This window comes from Anopheles cruzii, chromosome 3 (genome assembly GCF_943734635.1).
Source record: "Anopheles cruzii chromosome 3, idAnoCruzAS_RS32_06, whole genome shotgun sequence".
Classification (NCBI taxonomy): Eukaryota; Metazoa; Arthropoda; class Insecta; order Diptera; family Culicidae; genus Anopheles; species Anopheles cruzii.
In genome coordinates this window covers 12,607,444-12,628,593 of record NC_069145.1, presented here as the reverse complement: position 1 = coordinate 12,628,593, position 21,150 = coordinate 12,607,444, and the positions used below count along the sequence as shown (strand labels likewise).

Genomic DNA, 21,150 nt, shown 5'->3' with positions numbered 1-21,150 from the left:
TAAGCTCCTACTAGTTTCACACAGGAGTGTGACTTTCTTTCTTCCCTAGTCCCTCTTTCACGCTGATTCGCCGCCCTAACCTGGCTCCATAAAGCCGAGAACAGATGTTGATAACCAACATGTGGATGACTTACTCGCTAAGATACTACACCGATTCACGTTCGCGTGTCACCAGCCCACACGCGCAAGCTCTGCTTGATCGCTCGAAACGCAGGATCAAGCGTTTGCGGGTGGCCCACGCTGGTCGCTCTACTGAATGACGATGGTAGCGGCATTGGGCGAGTCAACGATACCGCCGTCCGCCTTCATGCTCGCCGTGATCGTCACCTCGTCCACGTCCATCGACAAACTGCTGGTGTCTATGGCGTTGGTGACGGGCAGCGCGGTGGCGGCCATGGTGACGGAGTGCACGCTAGTGATGGCGCTAGTGGTCTTACCTTCTGCCACCATCTCTTCATCGTCCTTCGATGATTTACCATTCGATGTCACCATTGTTGCCGATACCGTTACCCTGTTGTTGTCGTCGTCGACGAGATCAATCTGAAAGGAGTTGCATATGACCGCGCACCATGATCGTGACACCACACATACACACACACACAGACCGCAAGTTAGTGAACGGAAAATTACGTTTATTGCCGGGCTGCGTCCCCCGGCGAACGATTGGAATTTAAATCGGTAACCGTCGGATTTTGAGAGAGACAGGAAGGCAACAAGAGCAAGAGAGAGAGAGAGAAGCAGAGAGAGAATGTGAAAGAGATATGGGGCGCGTGCGATAGTTGCCGTTTTCCGTTTTTCCTTCTTTCTCTTCCCTGCTGATGATCTATGGATCTCATGATCTTTCGATCTTGTCTTTTGTTTGGGACTTGTTAATTGGTTTCCGATTCATTTGAGCTCCATTATTTCGACGTCTTCCGGGGACACGCAAGTAGGAGGGTTCTGTTTCTCGGCGCTGGCACCGCTCGTGCTGCCCGAAGGAGCCGTCTGCTGATCGATCATTTCCGCATCGCCACCACCACCACCTTCGATCTGACCCTCATCCGTTACGACGCTCGCGGGATCGCGCGACTCTTTCGCGAAGGACGACCCATTATTGTTAGCACCAGCAGCAGCGTTGGCCGTTCCCGATTGTTCCTTCGGTTGCTTCGCGCTACTAGTGTGAGCTTCGAACTCCTTCAACACCGCGTCCAGGCTAAAGCGACGTCGGTAGTTCATGAAAAATGTGCGCACCTGCGCTTCGGTCTTGGAACCGAGCGTATCGGCAATCGCCTGCGCGCGTGTAAAAGATGGCGCGCAGTGGTTGTACACCAGAGAGTGCAAGTAACGGAAAAGAAAGAGAGAAAAAGGGTCGTGAGGATCGCGGCACCGCCAATGGAAAAACAATGCATTTTAGTAGGATGGTAAAGCAACGTTACCTGAAAATCTCGACCATACTTGCGCACACCCTGCACCGCCAGCAGTAACTCTTCGTTGTTCCAACGAGAGTTTAAACGTGCCGTGCTCACTTCCGGTGGCTTCAGTACCTCCAATGAGTCGTCAATTTTGCGCTTTAGCCCACTGACCGTTTGCTTGTTGTACTGTATCTAAGGTGGAACAAGGAACACAAGATCGAATCGGTTGCAGTTGGCACACGCGCTCCGCGGCCTCTAATGCTTACTTGACTCAACAGTGAAACAATTTCCCGATCCATGCTGGCCAGCAGATCGTCGTTCGGGTTTCCCTTCCGAACACCACCACCCATCATATCATTGCCACCAGAACCGGCGCCGTTCTGTGCCGTACTGGCCAGCTTCACGATGTCGTCGTGGTTAATATACATGCCTTTCGGCGGCCGGCGCTTGTGACTGTCGCCGCTCTTGCCCAGCAAGTTTGAGCCGCGCGCACGCTTGCTCATAAAGGACGGTCCGGATGTGGGACGCAGTGCACCGGTGCGCCTGGAAGTCGGCCCATACAACCGGATACGGACGTCAGTGGGAAGGGATAAATAATGATAGTGATTTTAGAAACGAGGAAGTCGATCAAACGCGATCCATTCCACACAAACTGGATGGACAGCCACAAAAGGAATGGGAAAATTAGAAAAGTGTTTGGCTGTGGTTCCGGTTTCTCGACTTGCTGTTAATGTTCGTTTTTCAAGAAAGTGGGACTCTTACGTCCACTACAAATCCAAAGAGGATTTTCATGAATTGTTAAGCTTTGAATCATCAGTTCTTGGTCCTGGATAAAAATCAACCATACACATACGTTTGAGCACACACAGAAACAGACTACAGAAAAGCGTGCCAAAAACAACCAGTGTTTGTCATACAAAAACACAGTTCTATCGCCGGTGCGGCCTTTTGAAACGTGAAAGCTACGTGTGCAGAGGTGCGACGACGATCAACGATAACAGAGGGACGGACGAGGAGCTAAGGTGACCGATCATAAAAACAAAATTCCTCCTCTCGTCATTTGAAAAAAAAATGTCCATGGTCACAGGAAGGAATGCAGGGAACCGCAGGGACAGTGGAGAAATTATGCTTAGCAAAGCGACGCACGAGAAACGGAAACTGGGAACGGATCGTCGTCGTCCCGATCGAGGAGTGGGGTTTTGGGTTTAGAACAGAAACAGTAAAACAAAAGGTGGTGGTTTTCGTTGGTCAAATACCTCCAGTGATGGTGGCAACTACCGCAAAGTTTCCCTTGCGGTGTTGCGTGTACCTCGCTGCATGTCACCCCACAACCGGTGCAAGCGAGCAATCCGTCTGGGGCGGTGCTGTTTGCGGTAATGCTATCGTTCGCGGATGCTCGCGATGACGCACTATTGCTTGTCTCGTTACTGGCGGACCCATTCGGAACGTTCGGATTGCCGGTGCTGTTCGTGCTCGGCGGATGCCCGGCGGATGCGTTGTTTGACGGAGGCTTCGAGCCGAAAGAACAAACCCCGAAACCGAAACAGAACGCGCGTTCCGGGGCGCGGACGGATATTTGCAGGCGCGTGAGAAAGGTTGGAATGGAATAGAAAGCGGAATTATTTATAATTTTAGCACGCTCGTGGCTACATATGGTCCACACCAGGACCCTTTCTCTTTAAGATGCCCCCTCTCTTTCTCTCACGCGCGCGCTACTCCCTCTTTCTCTCTCTCGCTCTCTCTATCTCTCTTTGCTTGGAAAGTTCTCCCGTCGGAAGTAACTCCGGTTCGGTTACGTTAAATTCCACATATTTGGAGCATTGGAAAATTGACCACGTTAAAGAATACACACAACATACCTTATCCTCGTTGTCCGATTCCTCGTTGCTTCCGTGATCGCTACCATTTTCCGAGCTGTCGTTCTTTTTCAACTTTTCCTGCCGATCCATCACGCTCGTTCTGCTGCGTGTCTTTTTCCACGAGTAATAGAATTTTACTAAACTAGCGATGGATTTATCGGGCAGCTGCGGGAAAGCAAAACGTACGGAAAGGCTCGGTGAAGGGTGTCGCACAATGGCTGTGGAACCGAAACACGTACCATCTGCCGGATGCGATGGAAGCTTTTCCCGTGGAACTGGAAAGCTTGCTCGAACAGCACGCGATCCTCGGCGGTCCACTCGTCCGGGAACGGCGTGAAGTTGGCCAGATCCATCAGGGCCCGCTCGAGGTTGTGCTTGTGCCAGAACAGCATACCGAGGGCCTGCTCACCGTTGTAGCCATATCGTTCCTTTGCCAGCGTAATGTATTCTTCCACTGTGTGAGTGTGAACCAATAAAATTATCATATTGTTACCGCCTTCGGTTGCGCCTTCCTTACATTTGGTGTCCGGAATCTCCAGTGTCGGTGACCACACGAGCAGTGCCCGGTCGTTAAGCTGATCCGGTTTGCGATCGGGCTGCGGCACTAGCTCCGGACAGACGGCCTGATAGTCGCGACCAACTCGAATTTTCTCTGCGTACCAAGCGGAGGACGAGGAAGAAAACAAAATCCCAGCGTTAGAATCAGAGTGTCCCGACAGCAACAATCCAGAGGTATGAAAAATTCGAATCCGCCTGTTACGAAATCGGCCGTACGTTCGTTCGGTTCGAAATGGTTTCGAAGCACGGATGACGTATCCGAGCACGGTAAAACGCGGCCCACGGACACTCACCTTCATATTCGCTCTTGGCCTTTGTTGCCTTCGAAGTATTGCCGTTCTTGCGAGCTGCCAAACACAAAACACAAGTCCCACAACAGTGGGTTTCAACAACGGTTAGTAAACGAGGATCACGACGACGAGGATACGGTCCGTTGCTTGTCGCGCACGGGCGAAGGATACGCGACGTCGATGGTGACGATGATAATCGTTACTTACAGTTTTCCTCGTCGGAGCTAGAATCCGTTGCCGCACCTCCGGGGGCCGCACCCGTCGCACCGCCCGTCGACCCAGCGTGGCCATTGGGGCTTGGGCCGCGCGATCGCCGACCGTTGCGCACGTTCTCCGTCGTCCTATCCGCCAACACCATTTTCGCCTTCTTCGAATCCAACGCGAATGTGCAGTTTACCTTCGCACGAAAGCTCCACTTTGCACCCGACTCTGGCCTCCTTCTGACGGTAGCGATCCCACTCGCGGAAGGCCAACGGCTTGGCGCAAGATTTTCTGGCCAATAAGTGCGAAAAGCAAACCTGCGACTTTTGCGCTGACCGTCGGAACACGGAGGACTCTCTCAAACAAACGGCAGCCGCACTACGACGGACACCCAGCAGCAGTTAACAGCAACACGACTAGGAACGGCTTGCAGTGGCACCTAGCTTCACTTTTCACGCAACCGTACGCGTCTCATGCCTTGCTACCTAGCCCGACGCCAGTGCTGCCAGACGCTTCGACTCAGTTTCTCCCACTTTTCAACACATTGGGACCAAAAAATAATAATATTTATCGTCTTTTCTACTTACAACTCGTTGAGATACACTTTCTCAATCAAATTGTATCAATCTGTTTGTTCTACATTTCTTCCCATTTATCCAAGGGCCCTAATATCGGTGCGAAAACATGCTTATCATCACCAAAAATCGACAATAGAAACAAATAACCGGTGCCCTTTTAAACTCTGACCAAATTGTGAAGTGTGGCTTGTGCCGAAGTGGATGAATCTTTTACTGTTGAGTGAAATAGTGAATTTTTTCTCCGTGCTTAAATTTTCAATCATTGATGGTCACTTTGTTCGTGTGGCGGTTCGTTCGTCTCAAAACTGAAAGCCTCATTTGATTTTACTATTTCAAATGCACATGAAACTCCTCTCGTTCGTTTGAGTAGTTGTTCTGTTAAGCAGATACTTTTGAAACGCTTCTTTCGTATCTTGTGTGATTTATTAGCGGCAAAGTGTTGTTCCCGAGCGTTGCAAGTTCAAATTAAGGAGGCCTGAACAAAAGATGCTTTCACGCACTGACAGCATGATCCCGATGTTTTTGACATTTCATAAACAGCACAATCGAAGCGCACAACAAAACATTGTGCTGCGAAAACTTTGTGTCATTTCAGTCATGTTAGCACGGCAATGACCAAAGATGTGTAGGATATTAGCGATTTTCCTGTGTTGCCTGGTGAATCTCACACTCGCCGATCAATGCAACAAGGTTGGCGACTGTTCGTGTGAATTTTACGATGGCAAGGGCATTAATCTGGCGCCGGTCATTCCAAAAACCAACCAACCCCTTCAAACGATCGCCCCGAATGCCGATGAATACTACTTTAGTCCGTGCGAGACAATCAAGTACGTTCCGAATGACCAACCGAACCGAACCGATCCAGAAGGTGGCTGTTCCAATGGATACACGGTGATGATTTTTCCGTACAGAGTTTATTGTCGTAACTCTATTGTTTAACTGAATATTCTCTCGCTTTCCAACCACCCGTTATCTAGCTGTGCATGTTTGTAAACGAAACGAAAACGTACAAGAGGTTAGGAGAGCTGCAGGAAACTCAATTTTCTACCAAAGAAGATGAGAATGTTGTGTACATGACGTACAAACACCCGAAAGAAAGGTAATCATGGGCAGGCTATAGAAAAACAACCACACAGATTAGTCACCCACTTACCATTATCAATTTAAAGCGCCGTAACTCACGTAAAGCTACTGTGTACAAACGATAAGAAGTCGTACCTCTTTCTGGAACCAACAGCGGCAAACAATGCTGGCAATGAAACGGTAGATAGCCTGCCTACACCATCGAAACTCTTTCTCCGTTTTACATGTTTCTTCCTTTCAGCTTCTATTGTTTTCCCCATACGCATGTCCCATCACGATAGAGGACTTCAGCAAGCCAAGCACTGGGACCGTGCTGTTGATCATGCTATTCATTTCGTTTCTTTCCTACTTCTTAATCGGGGCAACGGTCAACGCATTTTACCTGGGTGCCCGAGGGATGGAAATAATTCCTAATCTGGACTTCTGGCGAAGTCTGCCGGGTCTAGTACGGGTAAGGGAACTCAACCACCTTCTCGGAGGCGTCGGAACGAACCATCATCACCATCATCATTATCGTTTTTCTACTTTCATTCTAGGATGGCGCATCGTTTCTGCAAAATGGGTGTAGAGTCGAAAGACGGGCCCCTAATCCGGATTCCTACGATGCCATATGAAATCTCCTCGTTTCTTCGTGTCATCCTCATTTCATGATTTTTGTGTCCGTGCTGTGTGTTCGCAATGAACGTTTCATCTGCGACCTGACCGTATATTTACGCAGTGTGCGTGATTGTTTTTTGTGTTTTCCTAAATGAATAAACTACAATAAACATGTTTGTAATTTTTTATTCTTTTGCTGCAATGTGATATTTACAAAGACCAGGAAAATGCGCATGTACATATTTTTGAAAATTCAATGCGATAATCCGAGCAACAGCGACTCAGGTCCCTTGGAGAGACTGACAGCAATTGAGGGTCTCTACTACTCAACACGTTTGCGGTTTCTACATGATTTTTTATTATTATTAATTTATAATAAGAATGTTTCATATATTAGTGCTTCACACGTACTAGCAATCTTGCATGCATGGTAGAAGAAGAAAATCGAACGCATCTTAACTGAACCTTGAAAATTAGAGGTTAGGTATCGTACACCGACATGTGTCATTTTTAAATAATGTGGTTTTTACCATTAATCAAGCTCTACTATATTAGGATCAATGATGGGAGGACCGCTGACTGCAGGAGCAACGCCGACTTGATGCAAACCGCTGATTCCCGGTTGTTGGTTCTGAAAAACAATAAAGGGGAGTTTTATGATGCAATGATCGGGAGTACGTCATTCAACGTTTTGTGGATATGGATAATTACCGGCATGCCAACCACAAACGGTGCTCCACTTTGATTGGGATAAGCATAAGACATAGTTCCAGCAGATGTCGACATCGTTGGCTGATGGATCCGTGGAGGTTGTCCGAGCATTCCCGCGTTACCCGCTGCGTAACCCATTGGCTGGGTCTGAAGAGTTTGTGAAGGAACTCCAACTTCCAACTGGTAGTAAAGATCCCACAAACTTCTATAAAGCTATGGAAAAATTGACACACCGAAAATTAATTAAACCTGGTCGGCAATATGTCGTGTTTTTCATGGGACGTTGTGTGTTTCAAGTGGTTTGCGAGTTTAATCACCAGCTTGGATCAGTAATAAAACATCAGGGGGAAATAATTGTCGAACTAACCGATAATTCGCCTTCTTTCATTTGCATTTGCAATTCTTGCATCATATAAGGGATCATGGTGTTAATGATGTTGTCGCCCAAATGAGGATTATCCTGACGAGCTTTCATGTTTAGTAGCTTCAGCAAAACGTCGTTCCGGAAACCGTACGTAGTACTCGACGTTACCGGACCAGTAACTGTAAGAGACACATTTTTATATTCAATATCAAATATATACAAAGCAAACCTTAACATATTGTACGCTTGGCATCATTAATAACTAATGGTGAAGATAAGATAAAATGATCTATGGACTGTAGACTTACCTCGACCACCCATTGCCATTCCTGTGCCCATACCCATACCATAGTTGCCAACTGCCATACCGAATGCCGGCACCGGCGGACGGTTTTTCTCCTGTTCGAATTCCTCCCAGGCGGCTTTGCGTTCTTCCTCGTCGAGAGTTTCTTCTTCCTTGTTTTCCAGCAGCGAATCGTGCTCGTGGTACTTGTAGATAATTGTATCGAACCGCTGCAGTAACTCGGCAAACAGGCGATCTTTCGGTACGTTCGGTGTTGGCCGAGCTTCAGCCGGCTCCAAATCGTACCTGTACAGCTCCTGTAGATCGTTCGCTTTGTAGTGTCGATCGATCTGTTGCTCGTCGATCACACGCTTGGAAATCGCTTGCTTTGTCACCTGACGTTCGTAGATTTTCTCCTCCATTGTGCCCTACAATCGTTTGTGCGAAAAAGCGTTTTAAGTGCAACGGTTGCTTGCATATTAGTAAACGTTCACTTACCATGGCAATAAGCCGATAAACATAGCACGGTTTACGCTGCCCGAATCGATACAAGCGGAAGATGCTCTGTATGTCATGCGATGGATTCCACGATACGTCGAAGATAACGACCCTATTGGCTGCCACCAGATTGATGCCCAACCCTCCGGCACGTGTTGAAATTAAAAATAACCTGCGTGAATAGAACCACAAATGTACACAAAACACACGACGTTCGACGGGGCAGTGCAGCATCTTATACCTTGCTCTTGTGTTGCTCTCGTCATTGAATATGTTGCAGGCATCGTTTCTATTATCCATCGAAGTCGATCCGTCCAGACGGAAATAGTCCAAACCGAGCGCCCACGAGCCAGGATATTTGCTCAACGTTTCATTCCGCTCCTCCTCCTTTTTCTGCGTGTTTTCGTCCAGCAACCAGAGGAAGTGTTCGATCACGTCCAACGCATAGAGCGATTGGGAGAACACCAAACTGGAAGATACCGGTTATTGAAAATTTCATGCTGCACTCTACCGATACACTTACAGCTTATCTCCGATTGTTTCACACTCTTTAAGAATTTCCATCAGTAACATCAGCTTCCCGGAGTGTTCCAAATTATCAAGCTCGCTTTCCGGACACAACTGCATCCACCATTCGGTCGGGTTTTCTGCCTTCGGTAACTCGATTGGCTCCTCTAAAAACATTGATGCGGAAACTGTCATGAGGACTCGTTCATCAAAGCATATTACCTACTAGTACCTTCCACTTCCTTCTTTTTTGTACGGGTTCGACGCGGTGACACGGAAGGACCCGTTGTAGCCTTTTTACTTGTGCTTTTGGACGAATCCTCGGACGACGAGCTGCTATCACTGTCGGCCACATCATGAACAGACTTCACATCGTCTTCCGAATCCGAGGAGGATCCACTGGATGTCATTTGTTCACTCTCACTATCGTCAAGAAAATCTTTTATCGATCCGGCCGATTCCTCTTCAGAATCCTCTTCAAACCGCTAGCGTTATGAAACATCGAATTAAGGTTTGTACTATAGTTCACTGAACAGCTCAAAGCTGTCTACATCGTCCACGAACCATGGTCGTACCTTTTTTTGTTGATTAATTTCATAACGATCACTATTGTAGCGCAACACCATGGGATGGGTCCAAATGCGTTGCAAATTTTGAAAGTCAGTAAACAACATCGACGTACCTTTCTGCATCATGTCGTCGGTTTGTCGCTTGCCGGCAAAGTTCTCCATGTAATGCTGGGAATCGGAAAGAAGTATTCGATAGGGGGTTTCATGTAGCTAGAGCCCTTTCCGGAGCCCTTTATTACCTTGTACAGAGTGCACTGCATCGGGGTGAGCTTGACTGAGAGCACGAATTCCAGCTTGGGGGGAAGAAATGGCGACAACACGGAGTAGTCACGGCGCTGAACACAACCGTCCAGCAGCTTGTGGAGCACGTGAGAACGCTTCCGCATCACCTGAATATCATGGGGCGTACTGTCGGTGTACTGTCCATTCGTAATCGGGTTGACGAAGCGATTCGTGTACTCCGGGTACGTACCGAGCAGTTTCGGTTTCACGAACTGCACCATACAGTAATCTGTAACGGATGATGTTGTATATTGTCAATTACGTTGCCTACGTTGAACCCGACTTTGTGCACATACATTCTTTCATATTGTTCTGTATCGGTGTACCAGTCAGTACTATTCGGCGTAGCGTCGTGATGCGTGTCACCGCCTTCGAAAGGGATGTTTTCTCATTTTTGAGCAGGTGACCTTCGTCACATACGATCATATCCGGGCCGGGATTGATGAGCGATATTTGCAGCGATTCGCGCACCTTTTTCCGTATACGTGCCGCAGACGGGTTGGCCAGATTGCGGAACATATCGTAACCCATAATCATCACGCCACCCTCATTGTGCCATTCCATCAGCAAATTGGCACGTGCCACGTTGTCCTTGGACCTGAAATGGGAGAATGTTGGATTATGTGTGCCTTCCGTGAACCTTTAATGCGTTGAAATACTTTGATATTTCGTAAACATCAATCTCGCTGTTCTTGCGGACGTGCTTCATCCAGATGCTGAATTCGTTCGCCCAGTTCAAGACTGTCGACAGTGGACAGACCACTAGTATTCGTTTCACTCCCGTAACGTCGGAGTTCGTAATGAGCGTGTGGGCCAACGCAACGACTTGGAGCGTTTTACCCAATCCCATGCAGTGCGCCAGGATGCATCCGGAACCCTTGCTTTCCTTCATTTGCTCCAGACTTTCGAAGCATGCGTCAAACATAAACTTGACACCATTCGCTTGATGTGGCTTCAGCTGTTTGACCAGCTTTTTGTCAACCTCCAGCAGCGGTTTCTTCGTTTCATCATCAAAGTCCAACACCAGCTGCTCGAGCGGGCGAATTTCCTCCGGCTTCTCGTCGAACGCCTCCTGGTTGTAGTGCTTTTGCCGCTCGGCCACGCGCTGTTTGCGTTCCCGTTCCTCTAGCTCAGCGTTCTTGGTCGTCTGCTCGAGATCGCTCTTTTTCAGTACCTTGCGAATATTCTTTCGACCCTTGGTGGGCGAGTCTTCCTCGCTGTCGCCGGACGAGTTCGTCTTGATGCGTTTGCGCTTCGTTCTAAAACGAATCGTAACAAACAATTACTCAGGATAATTCTGCTACGGACGAATCGGGTGCCGCGACGCAATGCCGACCAACTTACAGCTTCGGCTTGGCTTTCTTTTTCTCATCCGACGAAGAAGAGTTTTTTCTTATTCGTGCGCGTTTCCTGCGCAACTGAATGCCGTCCTCATCACTCTCATCCTTCTGCTGCTCCTCATCGGTACTTTGGTCCTGCCGTGCCTGATTCGTGCGGCAGGATCGTGCCGCGGCCCTGCGTTTTCTTTCTACGTTGGCGTTGGATTTACCTGTTTCTGGATCATTGCTGTTATTTTCTGTCGTATCCTCATCACTAGTATCACTGCCATTGACCGCGGCCGGGGACTCTTCGACTGGAGACTCATTTTTTCCTGTATTTTCCGCACCATCATCCTCTTCACTATCAGTCACGGCTCTCCGTTTTCTTGAGTTCCTAGCCATTTTTCTCTGTAACAAAACGAACATAGGTGACCGGTCGAAAATTGTCTGCTACACCGAGTGGCGGCCATGAAATGTTACCACGAAAAAAATTAATTTACAGTTTTTTGAATTTTTAGTTTGCCAATTTACCGTGTAACCTGTAGGTTGAATGATATTTTTTTTAAAAACATTGAAGCAAACGATCAAACCGATGTGAACATTTAAAAATAGTAACGGCGAAGTGTAAAGTATGAAAATCATAAATGGTTATTACTTGTATTGGAATGTTGCGTTTGATTCTGTCTGCGAGCGGCTTATCATCCGAATCGCTTTCGCTTAGCTTCTTGCTATCGTTACGATTCTGCGGTTTTTCCACATCTACAGGTTCTTCAACCGCCTTGAGGCATGGCTCGATCCGTAATTGAGCTTCTGTAGTGCGTAATTTCGCGTAACGATTCGTATCGGATGTAAGGCTCTCAATTTCGACGTTTCGATGGTCGCAGATCGTTTCCAGCCCGTACAGAATCTTTATTGGTCTGAGGTCCGTGGGCAATTTTTCCACTTTGAGACTGAATTCCCGTACCTGATATGCCCCTGCAGCAAGCTTCACGCCGTTCGCGATGGTACGGCTTCCGCCATTCTTGTGTATTTGTTTGCTCCGGTGAGTGCTCGTAGATTCATTGGCACTTTCGTTCAAAACATCGTCGTGCAAGCTAATGACAGACGAGGATTCACTATCATCACTGCTACTTATTTCGATAATGCTAATGTTGCGTTTCGATTTTCGTGGAGTCGAGTTGCTTGCGCCGGAAGCTTTCACAACTTTTGCTCCGGCATCATCCAATGTGTTGACCAGGCTGGGTCGCAGCAATCTTTCTAATGACACCACACGAATCGCACGTTTTGTGTGCGCTAACGTAGGTGTTTTCTGCTCCTGGCACGACCCCTCCTCACCGTTGGCCAGCGATTCTACCGTTGTGGGTAAGGCAGATGTTTGGCCGTTTTGCTTGGCAGATCCTTCAGGGTTGCGGTCTGATTGATTCGATGTTGACTGAAGCTTGGTCGCGGCCGGCACGGAAGCTTGGTCGCCGACTTCACTTCTTACGAGCATGCTTCCATTCTTTTGATGGGTGTCCTGGGTCGTGCCGGTGTCTGCTGCGGGACCATTTTGCTTGCCAGTTTTACACAGCTTTTCACAATTGGGGCTATTTTGCATTCTTCCGTATCCCTAATACAACGCCCTGCTCATTGTTCCGCTTATCTGTTAGAAGTGAAAACGAGAGTCGAAACAAATTAGAACGATCACTAAAGAACCGCCGCAACAGCAGACAGCAGTGGCGTAAACTTTCACATAAAATGCACCCTCGTTCAGTACTTATTTATTTCTGCTCTACGAATTCACAGAGTACTAAAATTGATCACTTTCACCATGCCTTCCTTTCACAGTATCTAAGCAATAGGCATTGCATCTTTAGCATCCAGTGTGCACGGAAGGAGCAGCATATGCAAACGAGGCAGTATCAAAGCGCCGACAAGGTAGCATTGAAAAAGCTTGTGCATCGAGTAAGAGACAGACGACTTGGCCACAATCCACACATAATCGGAACGGAACCAACCTCAATTACACGGTGGTGATGGGCATCGGAATCCGTTTTTGCCTCTTCGATGTTGAACGGCACAATTTAATCACAGAAAAAAGCGTAACTTTCGCACGCACATCAAGCTAGATTTGCAACACAAGAGCGGGAGAGCGAAGTACGAGGTGTGTTCAAAAAGTTCTGACAGTTTTGTATTTACGCGGGCTACTTATATTCGATTTTCGGTGAGCCAAGCAAAACAGTTGCCAAAAATTGACTGATTACTCAAAATGGCCGAACTTGTCACCATAAGTGAGTGACATGAGTAGCAACATAACGCCACAAAAAAAAACGAAATTCGGATATACGTAGCCCGCGTAAATACAAAATTGTCAGAACTTTTTGAACACACCTCGCATAGCGTTTGACACCGCCGACAACTGACAGATGCCCTGCGGGAACGTTGCGTTGCCGCAAAACATTGTTCCGCCAGAAACTTGTAGTAAAATAATAAAATATTTCTCGATACTAGAAAAAGGTAGATGATTCGATGGAAGATAAACTGGAGCGAAAATAACCAAAGCCAAAAAGCCTTAGCAGTACAGCTTTTGCTTGGCCTTTAACGAAAACAACGATGAGTCTGGATTAAATTTAAATGGCTTGTAACAATGGTTAACCCATTATCCGATCAGAAACCAACCAGAAATTGTTTGATCTCTGGCCGGAAAAATTGTTGACGGTTTACCATTGCAAAGCCGACAGAATCGTCGCAAAGTCGCGCTGAAATGTAGATCTGAAAAGCAGCAGCCAAGGGTGGAGGATATTTTCATCAAAGTCAAGGTTTATTTTACACATTCATTATTTAGCCAACGCAGTCAACACAAGAGTTCAACGCTCACAAGTTAAAAAGGTTCTTGAACTGAGGGCTTCCAGAAATCATTCTGTGCAAGCGGATGTCGAAAACGAGACAATCAAACCGAAATCACAGTGTCCAATCAAACAAAGAATAAATAAATAAATAAGTAAATAAATAGATAATTTAAATAACATTTTCCTAGCCCTGCCTAGCATGTGTTTCTGTTAGTTTATACTCTTTACCGCCCCATCATCATTATCCACGTTTTTACAATGACCCCTGCAATGCTTTTCAGTCTTTGTCCTCTTGTGTTTGTTGTGTTGTTTAATGTTTTACTAATAAAAGTTGCCTTGATGATACTGTACTTTGTGAAAACGATTGTTTCAGTACGTTGCTTTCGTCGTTGACCTGCACTGCATGTGACCGTGTTTGTGTTTGTGTGTGTGTGTGGTTAAAACTAGGAAAACTGACTAGCAAATGATGTACGCATTAAACGCAATTCTTTCCTTTCCTATTTCCTATTTCTAATAACACAACTTAAGTTACGGAATCAGATTCATTTCACTCGAAAACATGTACCACAAAAAGAGATAAATAATACACAACACAAATAATCAGCGTTAGACAAAGATCATCGAATAAAATCATAAATAGCCAATAAATAAACTTTCGTAACAGAAAAAGGAGGTAATAGGATTAGGCCTTAACATTTAAACTAAATTACGACTAGCTTTTGCGCCTGCTTAGTTAATGGTGGGCTCTGCAAACGGATTGCAACCTGCTGCACACACTCCGATTGAATGTAAAATCATTCCTGAAATGCGTTACACGAATAAAAGAGAGTTCCGCACTGTTCCGGTGCCGCCAAATAATTGTTGAACATTCTTTTTCCTGTACACCGGTCTTCATTACCCTTGTGCACCGATCAGGAAGCAATCTTACGATACAAATACGGTTCAATACGGCTGGCGAACCAGTGGAACTAATGCCGGAGAGTCTCTGCTTCTTAGAGTCTTACTAACCTTCCACTTCCTGTGCGATCTAGCGCCCTGCCTGGAGCCCACGCTTACCTTCTTCCGATAGAGGGAGGTTACAAACTAATTGCACTAAAATATTGATTTTACTCTGGAACTGCTCCATGGGCAGCAGCGCGCGTGACTAGGGCTGGTTCACTTCACTGAAGGAAACAAAATTCATACCCTCTGAATGGCGGCGGCGTTGTTCTGTGACAATACTTAAATAGGTAATTTAAAGTCTAATGATTGGTTTCCGTACTATCAATAGTTGGTTTTTGGTATCGGAAATACATTTGCACGTTATTTACAGTCACCCAGCATTCGGTATGACTTTGGAATCGTTCTGCTGTGGAGAAGCGCGGGCTGGCTCGGAGACCCGCCCACGGGTGACTAGGACGACGCCTGCAGTTTATCTACTTCCAATGACAAACATGAAATGACACGAATTTTGACTAGTGTTAGATTAAAATTTGAGAAAAGATCTTTGGGACGACGAAAGGATTGAGGATGAAATGGATGAACAGTGTGTGAATCGGGAACGGGGCGCTTCCGTTTCTCTTCTCTCCTTAATGACTAGCGTCTGGTTGGGGTTTGCTCAAATCGATCGTCTTGCCTTGCTTGCTTTGCATCGATCCTATGCAACTCTGTATAAGAAATATCTATATATAAATATGACTTCTCTGACTTTGTGGGTACAAGTTAGGGAAAATGACAATAAATAAAGTTACTCGATGCGATAATAAATAGCCGCTGAACGCTACTCCTGCTACACGTCGGTACTGGGTCGGGCGAAGCTCGCCTAATGATCAATTATTGTTTCTTCCCCCTTGACCTCGCTGATTGCGGCCATCGCTTTCGTCAGTACGGATGCATCCTTCAGGCTGAGTACTTGTAGAACCTGCGGCTCCGACCCGGGTGGACCTTGTATCATCATCTGATGCATGCCGGGCCCGACGGTGATCGTTTCCATTGTTTCGCCACTCTCCACCTAAACGAATCGATAGATTCAACCAGAAGTAAGCACAAAGAACAACGCAACATAAACAACCAATAAAACCACGGATCGAACGAAACGGGATAATATATGCAGCAAACCAAATAGGTAAAACCTTCTTGACCGGGTGCAGAATAATGGGGATCGAAAGGGAGAACACAAGACACTACCAAACAACCGAAAAGGCGAAATAAACCAGCGAAATGTTCCAAATGCTACTCACTAAATCACACATCTGGAATGAAAAGAAATACAGAATTGCGTTATTTCGCTACACGACCAAAGTGCGGTACATAATCGCTAAAAGTGTGTCCCGAATTCCCCGTCCCAACCCGTGCTCTATCGGCCGTGTCCACCCGCGAATCTGTCGGCCGGTTACGGTGGTTCAACCAAGAGCGTCTCTGTGGATGTGGCGGTAGAAAAACCAAACTATTGAAATCATAAGAAAATAATACTTTAATATTTTAATTCAAAACATGGTTTAGAAATACATAAATAAAAACACAGTTCAAAACTAAAGCGCACACTAACACAACAAAATGTGAAAAATGACTCATTTTTCATCTTAACATAACTTAAAGCAATAATCGTTTAACTAGTTTAACTAACACTCCTAACATATTGGCACATACTTTGACTAATTGTACAGCAAACATTACTTAGCTTTATGACTGTTATACTAATGCAACTTTTCATGGAAAGTTGCGCCCTTTCCATTGTAAGTTCGCCGCTTCTCGCTAACAACTCCTCACGAAAATATGGTAAGGCACGTGATGTGTGGTGGATGTAAATGTTTAAGTTATGTTGCTCGGAAGATACCTTAACCTCCTAAACATGTTGAGCTTGCCGTGGTTTGCAATGCATACAAGGATGGTGAGATCTTTAGAAAAGCAAATAAAAAAATACACTTGCGGTTAGGCATTCGATATCGCCCACCGCCGTTGGCTTTGGATTAAATTACTATAACAAAAAATCACTCTACTTCCTTCGTAAGCAATGCTGTGACCGTCTTCTTTTTTGCTGCATGTCGTGAGATTAGTGAAAACTTTTCTTTGTACTTATGATTTACTTTAAACACTGCTTCGTGTCGAGAAAACCATTTTCGTAAGTATCTTTCCTAATACGCCTGCGACGAACGGTGGCTTCGACTAGAGGTATGCTGGGACAACAAACGTAGAAACGTATAGATTGTGTCCTTTCGACCGATCTTGGATGGCTTCTTTGGGTTAACCGTTTACTTTGCGTGTCAAGAAGGAACTGATGTAATCCTACGCACTACGCTACGTGCACGAATACGTCCAAATAAATAAGTTAACTAAATAAACCTTCAATCTGACTTGTTGCAACATACGTTAAAAAAATCATTTACTGAGAGAGAATAAAAAACAGAATTTTCCTACGAAATATTAAAAATGATGCCGTGCTTAATGCTACATATTTTAATTAAGGATGAACGGAAGGAGTAAAAACGTAAGCAACCGCATTTGATGTAGGGATTTTCTGTTTGACAGTCAACGGTATGCGATGGGTTCGAAGGTTGAATCAGGGGAAGCAATGTGGGGGAAAGTATCGTCCAGGGTCCGTTTTGTCCGATAAGTCATCCAGCGGAGGTCGAACTTCAGACTCCGAACGTTACACACTCGGTATGGCAAAGTGCTTCGAATCGACCTCGTGCCCAGAACTGCTGCCGTGTTTCGCATTAATGCTTAGCGCATCGATCAGATGGCTGCCCTCGCTCACGGTCAGTTCAATCTCCCGGCTCATTTGCTGATGATGTTGCTGCTGTAGTTGCTTGCCATCGCTTGTGGTGAACGAATGTCCGCTGAGCTGAATGACAAACTTTTGCGTAGCTTCACCGCCACTGTCCGTCGTACCGTCTTTGTCTTCATCCATCGGTTCGATCTTTGGGACGCAAATTTCAATCGTATTGGCACCAGTGTCGCCGAGGATTGCGTTGCCCGTCATCGCGTTCGTTTTACGACTCACACTGAGCGAGTTCGGGTTTAGGTGGTTGTTGTTATTCGTGTGCTGACTATTGTCGGCTACCCTACTGAAAGATCCCCTCGGCGAGGGAAGTATTGTGTTGAGGCCAACGATCGGCACGCCGGCAGCAGAGCCTCTTGTGCCACTGCTACGCGCTTGGTGCTTGCCGCTTACGGTTTGCTGCAAGTGATGTGCCACTTGTGGCATGCTTAAGCTACTGAGTGCGTAACTAGCCAGCATCGCAGCGGGATTCTGATGGTTCGTACCACCGTTCGTTGCTATGGTCAAGTTCTGTGTCGTAGAAGTCGTCGTATTCCCACCGGGAGGTGCCGTCGAGTGGTTGGACGCTAAATTATGTACCTGCATTGGTGTTAGACACACGGTGCCATCCACGTTCGGGACCTGCTGGATGTTGGCCACCATCGTCTGATACATCTGGGCCGACACTGGTAACGTGATCATGCCACTCACGTTCACCGGATATCCTGTGCCGATGACACGATCGCAATTGCAGATGAAACACATCAGTTACCCGTCGCGCAACGGCGTTCCTGTCCTACCTTGTCCATCCTCTCCAGTGATGATTAGCTGACCATCCTGCCCGAGGGTGGCCTCCGTTAAGTCCACCGACATACTTTCACCCTGCCCGTCGGATATAGTTTGTATAGTGTGAACGCCTCCGTCTCCTTGCTGTTGAAGCTGAAGTATGAGACATGGTAAAATTCTCTCATTACGAACTGAATCAATTGTCCATCCAATGGTTTTATATGTTTTATTATCATCATCGTGAACACAATCTACTTACGGTGGCGATTCCTTGTACTTGTGCGGTTGTTCCGTCCGGTAACGTAATTATAGGATTGTTTGGATCCACCTGAATAATTGAAACAGTTCCGTCCGCATTTTGAATGGTCTGCAGCACGGTGTGCGTGAACTAGAAAGTATAATGAAACAATGGAGGTATAACACGATTAATTTATGATCCAAATTGATGATTGTTTCACTGAAGCTCAAAAAAACTAAAAGCAAACTTAAATTAGCTTTTACAAACAAACGAAAAACACAATCTGAAAAACGATAGTAAGTCACACACGGTGGAAAATTAAGTTAAATAAAGTCTTAGCAAAAAGAATGCATCAAGCCATTGTAAAAGTTGAAAATCATCAAAAACAAAAAACGATGAAAAACTGTCTGTTTTGCAAACTGTAAACAAACAGAAAATTAATGAAACGCTAAGCTCTTACAGAAAATAAAGAGTTTTGACACGAACTTAAAATGGTGCAAGAAAACGATAAAAACCAAAGAGGCGACATCGATACATTGCTTAGTAGAGAATTGGTGTTAGTACGAACATCCACATCGCTTAGAGCCATCGAGTCCAAGCAAACCTGCGCGTTCAAGGTCTGGGTAGGCGAGGACTGCTGCTGGATCTGTATGGTGCCGTCGCCGTCATCTTTTATGATCTGTGTATGACCATTGGCGCCCGTGGTGAGTGTCGTGATGCCATTCGAATGCGAAGGGTGCTGCTGGTGGATAATGATTTGCTGTTGGCCGTTGCTGCCGTTGGTTATCGTGGCGGTGGCTGTGTTACCGTTCGTCGCCGGACCCATCGTTACTATGCTACCATTTTCAATTTTCATTACGTCAACCTGTACCAAATTTTTGGGCGACGTAGTCGATAATCCCGAACCAAAAAAAAATGCAACATCCCAGAAAAGAAGTAAAAGTAAGAGCAAGTTACTATACACTGTACTATACCTCTCTTTTGCGAGCGGGTATTTAACAAAGCACAGACTCTGCACATTTCTTCACGACGTTCCGATCACATCTCGATCGTTCGTTGAAGTGTACAAACAGTCCCGCTCAATTAAACAGCATCTCGTGGCCGACCAAATCTGTCGCCAATACTTACATTCGAACTTGCCGTTGCAATAGCGTTCGCTTTTTCATCTTCTTCGCTGAAAGCTGGCAACAAATCTTCTCTGCCGTGATATTTGTAACAATTTATGACGATTTTTCTCAGAGCATGAGTCCAACTTATCTGTAGGTTAATCGATTTCGCGGATATTGTGTTTCGTAACGTTAGCTCTATCATCAACTACCACCAGGTTATTTCCCGATTGAGACCGTGTCCCACAATTGCACCGAATTCAACTCACCTTCTGTTTTTCGTCCTCTGTCCGTGCGTCCATGCGCACGTTTGCCCAGGGCAGTTCCTTCGGCCACCAGGCCGGCCGGGTGGAGTCTCGACCCCAGCCAGGCTTGCCCCTTCCCGTAGAATATTTCAACATCAGTGGGATGAAGGCACGCAGCTGGGCCTGTGTCATTTTTTCTACCGGCGTCGGTATACCATCGATGATCAGTGGAGGCAGTTCGAACAGTGACGGATCGTCTTGTACACGAGGAGGTGCCTGAGCTGCCAGCGCTTCGTCCAGCTTGTCCATCACATTGCCACGCAAATTCTTCAGCACGTCTTCAAGTGGTTTTGCGCCAAACACTTTGTAGATGTTGTTTGGTTTTCCCGGGGTTGCTACCAACACAACCGCCTGTTGACCCACACGTGTGGCATACTCGAAGATCGTTTGCTAAAAGAAACAATCGAAGTGCATCGAAGCGTATGAGAAACATTTGTTTTCTACACAAACACACACACAGCAGGCGATGGGAAGAAGAATGAAATGAAATCCACTTACTCGTAACTTTCGCAGCAACCGATTCTGTTGGCGTTTGCGAATGGAAGGGTTCGTTTCGAACGAGTGTGGTCGCTTTTTCTTCTTCGACGATGTGATCGCAGCGGCAGCAGCGACGCCAACTACACCGGCGGCCACCAGCTGTGCGGTCACTTGCAGTGCGGCGGGGTTTTTCTTCCCTCCGTTCACGCTTATCGGAATCCATTAATAAAGAAATATGTATGCTGTGCGGTACGATATGGGCCAACTGCCGTCTGCCGCGTGAATTGAAAACCCCCCTCGAGCATACGCAGTGAATCACCGAGTTAGTGGGTTAGAGTGGTGGCCGAGAATGGAGCCATTCTTGCGAGTAGATAAAAATAAAACAGAAATCATAAAAACATGTTTACACATGTCGGTCTGTACCGAACGGCACGTTCCGCTTCTGTTTGCTTCCAGGGCTGCCAGACTCAATCGGCCGGAATACACGGGAACGCTGGCTGACGGAACGATAGAACGTTGAGCATCGAATCGTACCGCGCGCTACAAACGCAAGGGCCGAAAGCGAGCGAAACGAACGTAGG

At 46.5% G+C, this 21,150-nt stretch overlaps 4 protein-coding genes across 4 annotated transcripts; 1 reads left to right on the top strand and 3 right to left on the bottom strand.

Moving 5' to 3' along the window:
* Positions 1–773: 773 nt before the first annotated feature.
* Positions 774–4,660, bottom strand: LOC128275523 (REST corepressor 3-like). The gene is made up of 9 exons (XM_053014059.1): positions 4,306–4,660; positions 4,102–4,155; positions 3,768–3,902; positions 3,490–3,704; positions 3,251–3,415; positions 2,648–2,901; positions 1,658–1,934; positions 1,416–1,583; positions 774–1,269 (listed from the first exon to the last, which is right to left on the bottom strand). The coding sequence occupies exons 1-9, from the start codon at positions 4,454–4,456 to the stop codon at positions 886–888; spliced, it is 1,803 nt and encodes a 600-aa protein (XP_052870019.1). The 5' UTR covers positions 4,457–4,660; the 3' UTR covers positions 774–885.
* An 800-nt stretch (positions 4,661–5,460) lies between these two features.
* On the top strand, positions 5,461–6,733 carry LOC128273375 (uncharacterized). Its single transcript, XM_053011320.1, has 5 exons — positions 5,461–5,768; positions 5,855–5,976; positions 6,047–6,140; positions 6,202–6,411; positions 6,497–6,733. The coding sequence occupies exons 1-5, from the start codon at positions 5,499–5,501 to the stop codon at positions 6,572–6,574; spliced, it is 774 nt and encodes a 257-aa protein (XP_052867280.1). The 5' UTR covers positions 5,461–5,498; the 3' UTR covers positions 6,575–6,733.
* Positions 6,734–6,894: 161 nt separating this feature from the next.
* Positions 6,895–12,615, bottom strand: LOC128271337 (transcriptional regulator ATRX homolog). Its single transcript, XM_053008810.1, has 14 exons — positions 12,055–12,615; positions 11,116–11,498; positions 10,431–11,030; positions 10,068–10,369; positions 9,729–10,000; positions 9,496–9,657; positions 9,153–9,405; positions 8,937–9,087; positions 8,655–8,882; positions 8,414–8,585; positions 7,941–8,343; positions 7,636–7,811; positions 7,269–7,481; positions 6,895–7,188 (listed from the first exon to the last, which is right to left on the bottom strand). Exons 1-14 carry the CDS (start codon positions 12,580–12,582, stop codon positions 7,090–7,092), a joined length of 3,942 nt encoding a protein of 1,313 aa, XP_052864770.1. The 5' UTR covers positions 12,583–12,615; the 3' UTR covers positions 6,895–7,089.
* Positions 12,616–16,927: 4,312 nt separating this feature from the next.
* On the bottom strand, positions 16,928–20,980 carry LOC128269857 (DNA-binding protein Ewg). The gene is made up of 8 exons (XM_053007262.1): positions 20,977–20,980; positions 20,591–20,739; positions 20,057–20,482; positions 19,810–19,938; positions 19,250–19,546; positions 18,703–18,831; positions 18,458–18,596; positions 16,928–18,382 (listed from the first exon to the last, which is right to left on the bottom strand). The coding sequence occupies exons 1-8, from the start codon at positions 20,978–20,980 to the stop codon at positions 17,547–17,549; spliced, it is 2,109 nt and encodes a 702-aa protein (XP_052863222.1). The 3' UTR covers positions 16,928–17,546.
* Positions 20,981–21,150: the final 170 nt, after the last annotated feature.